This window comes from Echinops telfairi, unplaced genomic scaffold (genome assembly GCF_000313985.2).
Source record: "Echinops telfairi isolate 266 unplaced genomic scaffold, ASM31398v2 ScPeMD7_70;HRSCAF=299, whole genome shotgun sequence".
Lineage (NCBI taxonomy): Eukaryota > Metazoa > Chordata > Mammalia > Afrosoricida > Tenrecidae > Echinops > Echinops telfairi.
Window position 1 is genome coordinate 4,159,964 of NW_022103968.1, and position 10,231 is coordinate 4,170,194.

Sequence of the window (10,231 nt, forward strand, 5' to 3'; positions counted from 1 at the left end):
AAAGGACATGGAAATGTCCAGTATCGTTTAAGGTCAACTTTCTATGAACTTCCCGAAACTCCCTTGTGAGGTGTACACAACACGTGTGTTTGGAACTATCTGTAGGTGTGCGTGTGTGTGTGTGTGTGTGTGTGAGTGGGTGTGCATGCATGTGTGTGACTCCCAGACCATGCTAGACAAGTGTCAGACAGTGAGGGTGGGGCATGGGAGGAGAGAGGAGGGGATGGGACTCGGTGTGAGGGTGCCGCTGCTGACACTGGGCGGCATATGCTGGGGAGGCTGAAGGGGGCCTGCTTTGTGACATGTATAATTTCCACCAAAATTGACACCCAGAAGAAAGTGCCCGGAGAGCGAGAGGTCGGTCAGAGCGGAGGAAGTGACCTCATCTTGGCCCGTGGGCTGGCACACGGCGGGGCTCGCTCACTCACGGCATGGCTTGGGGTTGGACCAGCATGCCTGAGGCACACAGCGAGGGGGACAAGGCATCCTAGAACCCCCCCAGAGAGGGCCCCCTGTGGGCTGCACAGGGAAGCACCAGCCCTGCAGACAGGATGGCTCTAGACGCCAATCAGGCCAGGGACTTCTCAGGCACAGCTCTCTGGCCTCGTGGTCCCCAGATTGAAGAAGAACCTGCTGTTGCCTCTGCTCATGTCGGTGAAAATGCCCCAGAGCTCACCAACAGGCAAAGCCGAGTGTGGCTAATTAGATGCAAATCATTAAAAAAAATATGCTGTGGAGGGGTACCTTTCTAGCTCTTTTACTTGGAATGAGCAAAGTACTATTAATCAAGTTGCTTCTCATGTAAATGGCAATAAACCCATCAGTCAGAAGAAGCTTTGGAAGCTTATGCAAATGAGAACTTGTCTGAAGCGTCCCCTGCATGGGCTCACAGTTGGGAAGCCGTGAGGTGGTGTGTGATGTGGCTATCTGGAGGAGCCCTGGTGGCGGAGGGGTTACTCTTTGGGCTGCTGAACTCGAGGTCAGCAGTTCCAAACCACCCATCACTCAGTCCTGTGATGTGTTACAGCCTGGGAAACCCACAGGGGCAGATGGGCTGGGTTTGGTAGGAGGTGAAGCCCCTGCTCTTATTTCTCATGAACTCGTGGCTGCATCCAAGTCATGGTGCTTTCCATGACTGCCTGGGCTAGGTGAGAGCTGGCCATTGAAGATGGAAGACTGAAGAGGCATTCATGCATCCGAACTGTGGGATATTGGAAGTGCCACAGACTGCCAAAGGACAGAAGAACAGCCAGAGTGCTCCTCAGAGGCCAGGAGGTGGTAACATGGACTTTGCACCTGTGGTCAGGACAGACCAGTCCCTGGAGCAGGACATCATGCTAGATCGCGGGGCAGCCAAAAAAAGGAAGGCTCTGGACAAGATGGGTTGACACCGTGGCTGCAGCAACGGGTTCAAACATGAGAGGCATTGTGGTGATGGTGCAGGACGGGGCAGTGTGTCCTTCTGCTATGCCCAAGATCGCCCCAGCCAGAACTGACGAGATAGCCTTTAGCAATAACTTCCACGGTGTTGGCTGGGGCCCCCATCAGTCCCACTCAAACCCTCACGGGAATGTGCAGCTGGTTGTGGAAACGTCCTCGCTCCCCGGGAGCACCTGGCTGCAGTGACCAGCTGGCCTTCCAGGTGAGTACGTAAGGCAGGGGATGAACAGTTCCTCCTCCCAAGCTTACCATGAAGACGGATTTGACCTCGAACCACCGTAAAATCCCAGGTAGCTTGTATGCAGTCATGTAGATGGTCCTCTCGATCCACATGTTCTGCAAAAGGCACACACACACACACAACACACATGCATACACACACATGCACACGGGCACACACAGGACTGTTAGTAGAAGTCTGCTAGTGGGGTGAGAGGTTTGGCCCTAAGATTGAAGCTGGAGAAAAGGCCAGCGGATGGCTGTTGTGAACAGGTCAGCCCTGGGGCCGTGCGGGTGGTCCAGCTCGATGCCATAGAGCTGGGATCGGCTTAACAGCACACAATAAGTGGGACAAGCCAGCTTGCTGGTTCTCAAGAATGGCGAACTGCTGGGCATGTCACTGAAAGGTTAGCAGTACCTTGGGAGAGGGCGGGCAATCAGACGCCACGGGGTACTCATGAGCCAGTCCTAACTGGACGGCCAAGAACATCGACCTGTGTTCCCACCACAGCATACGCATAAACGGGGAAACACCAACCACTCAGACCTGGGCTGCCAACCACTACAGGGTCAGCAGTTTGAAACCACCAGCCACTCTTGTAAACCCACAGGAGCATTTCGACCTTGTAGGGTTGCTATGAATCAGAATTGACTTGGCAGCAGTGAGTCTGGCTTTGGGGTGTTGTTGGGGTTTTGTTTTTTTCCTGTATCCAGAGAGTCCAGCATCGTTACGTAAGATGCCTTACTAAGTATAAAGAAGCATATCTTTCATCCCACGGTTTTCATTGGGTTTGCAGCTTGGGACCCCGGTGGGGCATTCCACTCTGTCCTATAAGGTGGCTGTGAGTCCGATTCTCCTGGGTGGCATTAAGTCTAGTAAGTCTTCCCTGGGGCCATATCTTCCTGAGAGCAGCTGGTGGCTTAGAACAGCTTCACCTGGGCCCAACCCACAGGTACACCTTCACCTACAAACTGCTGCACCCCAATGCCACCCACCAGGCTGAGACAGCCTCCCCCAGGGCTCTGGTCCTCTGAGGGGACCCTGGGGTGAAGGCCTCCTAAGGGATGAGCCTGGGTGGCCTGTTCCCAGGAGGTTCCCCAGGCACCCACTCTTTAAAAGCCTTGCTGTAGCTGGTGTCTTACAAAGATGGAGACCATCAGGCTGGTGGGATCACCTATTTTCTGAAAGGCTACGTGAGCCCAGGACTAGTTCTGTGTTGGTGGCATGGGGGCATCCGGTGTGATGTCTGGAGATGTTTGGGGTTGTCACATAGGAGGGGTGCTACAGGAGAAAGGCAAGGGTGTCTGCTTCCATAAGGCTTTATGGCCTCAAACACGCTACGAGGCAGTCCTACCCTGTCTTGTTGGGTCCCCAGGGGTCCGACTCCAGTGCACAGCAAGCAGTGGACACGGAGTCCTAGTGAGAGGCTGTCAGGGGTGCTGCCCTGCAGCCTACCCGACACAGACCACCCAAAGCAAAGGACTCCCGGCCCAGAAACAGCGATGGCACAGGGGATGGGGGACACCCATTAGAGGGCACTGAGTGGCAGAGAAGGTTGGGCACCTGGCCCTGGGTTCTGAGGGACCTTGCCCTGCCCCATGCCCTCTGGCCTGCCTGTCATGCACCTGAAGAAAGATCCATGCACCCTTAGGCTCAGGGAACCATGAAGGGTGTGTGGGGGTACAGCCAGTGTGAAGACACAAGTAAGTCAGAGCACTGGACTGGCCACCGTGCTGCCATCACTGCCCAGAGGTGATCACCACTCTCAGGATGTGAATGAACAAGGCATCGGGGAGTCTGAGAATCAGCAGAAAAGGGTTTTTGATTCTGGGAGGATACTTGAGTTCCTTCTTCACCAAAGACAGTTCAGTTATTGGTAATACGATTGATCAATTGATGGATCAATTGCTGGTTTATTTACTTACCGCAAATTCATTGTCTGGGTTTTTCTCTCCTTTCCGGATCGGCCGAGAATACTCGAATCGCTGTACCTCATTCACCCTGTAAAAACTAGGGAGCCAGGCACGGCTTTAGACCTGCAGCAGCCTCTGTGCTGTGCAGGTGGGGCGCAGCCTCAGAGCAGGCCAACACAAGCCTGGAAATACATTCAACCACCCTCAGGGGCCACACCAGAGGCCTCATCGTCCCCCCACCAACCTCGTAAGAGTGATGTTGGCAGGTGGAAAAATTAACTCCAGTCTTTGCCTCCACCAGGTCGCTGCCAACCCCCAGGGGAGAAGAGATGCTGAGTGAGTGTGAATCGGGCTCAGCCAGGCAAGGTGGATTGAAGGAGAGAGGAAAAGGCTGGCTGGGGCCTGCATGGGAGGTTTGCGGCTGCTGTTGACTGTCTAAGGCAGTGGTTCCCAACCTTCCTGATGCCGCGACCCTTTCACACAGTTCCTTATGTTGTGGCGACCCCCCAACCATAACGTTATTTTCGTTGCTACTTCATCACTGTCATTTTGCTGTTATAGATTGGGCAACCCCTGTGAAGGAGTCTTTCAGACCCCCAGCGGGGTCGCGACCCACAGGTTGAGAACCGCTGGTCTAAGGCCTTTCATTTCCCGCAGGCCAACAGCAGACTCCGCAGGCGTGCAGGCGAGGGCCTCCCCGGGGAGGGGCTGCGGAGGCAAGGGTGGGAACATCATCCCGTCTTCACGGGAACAATCAAGGGAAGTAGCTGAGCATACTCCATGGCTGACTATCTGTCCCCTGAGCAAAACTGCGGTAAGACTTCAAATGTCTATCAAGAGCCTCCCAATGTCTCTGTCTGTAGTGGAAAGACCCACGGTTAACCCGTTCCACCGTTGAATTTTGGAGGCAGATCACGTGTAGACACCAGTTCGATGACGAGGGATTTTGTCCCCGGACAGCAGTTGGACTCAGACTTGGGCAGAGATGTTTGAAATGACATGATATGGTAAATATGCTCCGTAAGGACATGAACTTGGTGCAGGGGACACAAAGGCTGGCATGGCCTGGATTGAATTGTGGCTGGGCCGTAGTTCTCTGTGGCTTGGCAGTTAGGTGATGATGTCATTTGGCAGTTTTGGGATGATGCAATCACCCCACCCCAGTGTGGGCTGATGGGATCAGCTGCTCGGTCCTGAGGTGGTTGGGGTGGATGAGACACCCTTACTGAGGCCACAGCCCTGGTCCATGGAAGGGAAGCTTCCTTGGGGTGCAGCCTGCATCACTTTGGATCATTCAGGAGGTGGAAGGGCAGAGGAAAGCACATAGGTCAGAGGGGCCGACTACCCTCCAGAGAGAAGGAGTGGAGTGCCTCATGTGAACGTGGGGCCCCCTCTGCCCGCGCTGGGAACCTCCTAGACCCAGCAGAACAGAGACAGAAAGCCTTCTGCCAGAGCTGGTCGCACAATGTATGAGTCCAGCCAGCTGAACACAGAAAGAAAACGCTTCAGTCTCTGAAAGCCCCCGCCCCCCCCCCAGTGGGGAATGTCTGTGATCGCAGCCTCTGAGCACTGAGCGGGGAGGGCCATCTAGCTCCTGCTGCCCAGAGGTTAGAGACCCACTGAATAGGGCAGGGAAATGCACCACTGGAACTGAGACGACAACATCAGCAGGTGCTGAGGCACTCCGAACAAGCTCTGGTGGCACAGGGGTTAAAGCCCTCGCTCCCAACCAAGAGGTCAGTGGTTCTAACCCACCAGCTGCTCTGTGGGAGAAAGATGAGGCCATCTGCTCTCATAAAACTGACAGCCTCTGAAAGCCAACCAAGCAGGCCTACTCTGCCCTGCGGGGGCTCCAAGTGACGTGATGGCAGTGCGTTTGGTTGGGCCGAAGAATATCAGGCCATCAAAAAGGCTAATTTTGGGCCAGCACCATGGGTCAACCAGGAAAGGGACTTCTCAGCATGACTGAAACAGAGGATGGACAGACCCTGCAGGTCAGGGTAGAAGTGCACCCTGGGGCATCCAGGGCTGTCACCCCGACAGAAGCAGACTGCCACATCTTGCCCCCTAGGGGCTGCAGCTGGGTTCAAACCACTGACCACGTGGCTAGCAGCATGGCACTTTAACCACTTCACCAGGGCACCCGGCGCTTGACCACCCTCTCCTGTCTTGTAAAGCAGATGTGAGGGGCTGATGGTGTGGACGGATCCATGCACCCTGGAAAGGTCTACAAGGGGCTGGGAGGCAGGGGTGGGGGGTGGTACATACAACCAGTGCACTTGGCTGCTAAACGACAGGGTGGTGGTTTGAAGGCACCCAGAGGTACATCAGAAGCAGGGCCTGGCGATCAACTTCTGAAATGCCAGCTGCTGAAATCCCTTACAGCACACGGTTCCACTCTGACTCCAACACGGCCACAAGGGTCACTGTGGCCTGGCAGGGGGTGCTGTGTGGCTCCGAGGGTCTGCCCAAGACTAGATTCAACTCTGGCTGGTCCCTCAGTGACCATGGCCGGTGACCTCTCCTGGTCGGATGCATTTGCATTGGCCGCCACCTCTTTGGGTGCTAAAACCCATGTGCTTCTGGCTCTCCAAAGTGGAGGGCCCTTCAAACCTGGAGGCACACCAGCCCTGGAAATCGCCATCAGCCCAACACCAGGCAGGCCCACACAGTGAAGTGGCCCAAGCTCAGAGGGCAGGAGAGAGGGACCCTGGGACAGTGCTGTCACATGGAGGAGACAAGACCGCAGTCCGTGCCACCAAACAAAACGTGGTTGAGGGCCGCTCATGTTCCCTGTTCATTTCCACCCCACCATCCAAAGCCGAAGCTCAAAGGCTCCGTGAAGCTGAACGAAGGGAAACAAAACCGAACAAACCCAGCCCAGCGGCTGCCAGAGCACCGGCAGGGCACCCCCCACCTCTCAGGGTGCCATCATCAGCAGGAGTCCCCGCTGGGTGAGAAAACCAGGGCTCTCACCTGACGATCTGCTCTGAAACAGGCCTGTGAAACTTGGGGGGCAAATCGAGTTTGGGCTTCACTGTGAAGCACTGGATATCTGGGGAGGGGACGGAGGCTAAGGACCCACAGACAGTGCAGACGTGGACCCGAGCACGGCACGGCGTGCTCCCTCCAGTGACCCACCTCCACCCCACCCCCACCCTGGTCCAGCAGGCCTGCCACCAAGGATACACTGGCCGGGGGAACTTTTAATCTCGTCGCCAGGCGGGGACGTGGTCTTCATCTTCTCGGCGTTTGGAAACTGAGTCAGCAGCCGCGCCTCGAAATCCTCCCTGCGTTCATACTCCTTGCCGCGGTAAATGAAGACTTTACCCTGCAGACGGGACTCTACTTAGAACACACTAAGGCTGGGGACAGGCGGTGGCGGGTGGTGGGTGGGTGGGGTGGGCAGGGCGGCAGTGCACAACTGGAGACCAAGGCTCTGGTCAGAGGACACTGAGGGCAGTGAGGGAGGCATGGTAGTTACATAATCTGTTGTCAATTTGAGAGGATTAAGAGTGAAGGGGTGGACTTTAGCCTGTCAGTCGGGTTGCAGCTTGATAACCTCAGTTGGAGGTGCTAAAGAGATAAGTAGCTTGCTTGAGGTGGGACATAGGCTCACTCCCTGGAAGACAATGCAGCTCACAAGACACATGGAACTACACTAGCGCCCGGAGCTGGAGAAGCCACGTGGTAACCCCTGCCAGCACTGAGATGCTCACATTGCCACTGGATCCACAGGACTCTCCACTCACTGGCCTGCGATCTTTCTGCATTTGGCATCATTTAACATGTTTTGTGAGTCTGAAGAGGACTTTATAAATTGGTATTGGGCATATGGGCTGTCGGACTTATGGGCTTGGATTGGACTAGGCTGGGGTGCTGTGTGTATGTGTGTGTGTGTCCTCTCCCCAGCTTTCTCCTCTCCACTTTGGGGTTCCATGTGTCTTCGAGAACCATTATAGAAGAAAAAGGCCCTGTTTCTCCAAGAGGAGAGAATGTGGAACAAACCGAAACCAGACGCAGCCTCAATGAGAAATATAACTAGGCAGAAACGCCCTGGCAGCCGCGCTTCAAGGCGGCGGAGGGGGAACCGGTCGGGTGAGATTGAACACGCTCACAGGCCACGCTGACGCCGGCGTGCTAATAAAAGCGGAGACTTTCATGCAGGCACACCCGTGAGTTACAGATGAGCCACGGGCACCCTTCTACAGGATGCCAATTGCGCTGCACTCTGAAGTGGGCTCAGCACACAGGATGGGTGGGGGTGGGGGCTAATGCAAGCCTAAGCAAAGAGACGTCTGTCTTCCTAGGAGAAGCGATAAATCATCATCTAGACGCAGAGAAGAAATGGGTTGAGAGCAGCGAGGCAAAGGGACAGCCAGTGGCTGTGGGAGGCAGGTGGGCTGGGACGGGTGGCAAACGCACTGCAGTATTTAGGATTAGTGGCTGGGTCAGTGCTAGCCGAGTCCAGGCCGTAAGCTCTCCGTTGACACCTTGTCACACACCACCACCACCACCACCCCACGTTCCCTGCCCTGCCATCCCAGGGGCCAGCAGGCCACAGGCTTGGCCACTGCAAAGTGCTCCCCTCCCGGGTCATTTCATCCACCTGGTCAGGGTTTCCTTTCCACCTGGGTGGCCTGCGATTAGGGTGCACCCCCGTCCACAGGGGCCACACACACCGAGTACGGGGCAGGCCCAGCCCGGGAGGAAGTTCAATGCCCCCACTTCCCCACAGGATCTCGAAAGTGTCAGGCACCATATTTACCCGGAGGAAGGTGGGGAATCCTTGCCCGTAGTAGCCAACGGCAAAGTAGTCCGGCTTGGGCCGTATCACTTTGACGATGTTTTCGTAAAACTGCGCCTGTTTTTTCTGGAAGGAAAGAAAGGAGAGGCATCGGTGGGGGCCTGGGAGAGCATCTGAACCTCATTTTTCTGGATCCCTCTGCAGCATTCTCAGCAGCATGGGGGAGACAGGAGGTGGCAGGGATCTGCCACAGGCACTGCAGTTCACTCAGCTATCACCGTCCACTGTGCTGCAGCAGGGGCAGCTGCCAAGATGCTGCAATGGACAACAGGCTGCAAGTCAGGGGCCTCATGGGTACTCTCTGGCCTACTCACCGCAAGGTCGGCAGTTTGAAACCACCAGTGGCTCCCCCAGAGAAAGATGAGGCTTTCTATTCCCAGTAAGAGGTACAGTCTCTGAAACCCACAGAGGCAGTTCTACATTGTCGTATAGGGTCGCTAGGAGTCAGCATCAGCTTGACAGTGAGTTTGGCCCCCCCCATTAATTAAGGGGTCCCCAACACAGTTCTATTTCTGCCTTCACGATAGGACCTTACTGTTATTAATGCATAAATGGTGCTGAAAACAAAAACAAGATGAAAAACACCCAAACCCACGGCCGTGGGGGTGATGTTGACCAACGCGACCCTGGAGAACTGAGCAGGACTGCCTCCCGGGGATCCTGACGCTGCTGAGCTGTATAAAAGGAGGTGACCACATCCTTCTCCTTTGAAGCAGCAGGTGGGTTCAGATGGTCAGCCCTTTCCTGATGCGCAGCTGAGCGCTGTCAGCACCGTGCCACCAGGCCTCCTCCGGGTCCCACGGGGGACATACAGACAGTGGGAAGGGGCAGGGTGGCTCTTCTCGGAATCACTGGTTGGTGTGTCAACGTTCTAAGGCTCTTGTTCCCACTGCCACTCAGGGATTCTGGCCCCTGGCAGCTCCACGTGGTACCAGGTAGAAGTGTGCCCCGGAGGGTCTCACGCAGAGCCACTAGGGGGTTTCAAACCATCGGCTTTGAGCTTAGCAGCAGATTGCAGGCCCCTTGCATCACCTGGCTGCTCCTTACTCAGGCGAGTCTCGGGAGTGCGCCGCTGACGCGCTCAAAACATTGGGCAGAGACTCACAGAGCGTCTGTGGCCATGAAAGGCCTGCAGGCCTCTGACTGCTCCAGGGCCCCCGGGGAGAAGGGTCATCATTTTAAACCAACTGACATTCTAAGGGCTTAGGACCTTCAGGTGCACAGCCGGGATGCCGGCAGCAGCTGTTCCAATACAAACCGTTCCGCGACGTCTTCGAGTTTGGCCCCCAAAGCTGACTCGGGAATAGAGTGGATCCTGACAGACCAGAATGTGCCAGGGGGTCAATCAGGGCCATCCCCTGCACAGGACGGAGCCCTGACACGAAGCCGACCCTGATACAGAGAGAGAATGGACAGGCCGGAAACCACGAGGCCCCTGCACCCGTTCAGTGAAGCGAGAGGCTTACCAGCAGCTCGCTGAGTTGCTCGTAATCGAACATCTCATTTTCATACTGCTCTGCCAGCTCCTTGCCCAGGGCGATGGCTTCCTCCCACATCTGTGAGGAGAAAGAAAGAGACGGGAGAAAGAGGACACGGACCGATCATGTGGTCCAGGAGCAAAACAGGTAAGGCATCCGTTCTTAGGTAAACCATACTAAAGCACTTCTGGTTACCAAGGAGCAGTGTGGGAACCTCGCTGGAGAGGAGACAATGAAGGTCTCAAAGCTCACGTCCTTTGGGACCTGACCGGGCAGCAGGTGGCTGCACTGCTCCTAACCAGAGGCTCATCAATCATGAGGATGGCCACCCACAGCCAGGCAGCCTGTGGCCTGGTCCTCAGACGACGCGGGG

At 55.8% G+C, this 10,231-nt stretch overlaps 1 protein-coding gene across 1 annotated transcript in view; it reads right to left on the reverse strand.

Moving 5' to 3' along the window:
* Positions 1-10,231, reverse strand: part of DOCK1 (dedicator of cytokinesis 1) — a 408,265-nt gene that overhangs the window by 26,433 nt on the left and 371,601 nt on the right. Inside the window, exons 38-43 of the mRNA XM_004701236.2 lie at positions 9,847-9,936; positions 8,342-8,446; positions 6,763-6,904; positions 6,550-6,628; positions 3,586-3,670; positions 1,690-1,776 (exon numbers count right to left, since the gene is read on the reverse strand). Of these exons, the coding sequence (XP_004701293.1) occupies positions 1,690-1,776; positions 3,586-3,670; positions 6,550-6,628; positions 6,763-6,904; positions 8,342-8,446; positions 9,847-9,936 (588 nt within the window). The remainder of the gene's footprint in view (positions 1-1,689; positions 1,777-3,585; positions 3,671-6,549; positions 6,629-6,762; positions 6,905-8,341; positions 8,447-9,846; positions 9,937-10,231) is intronic.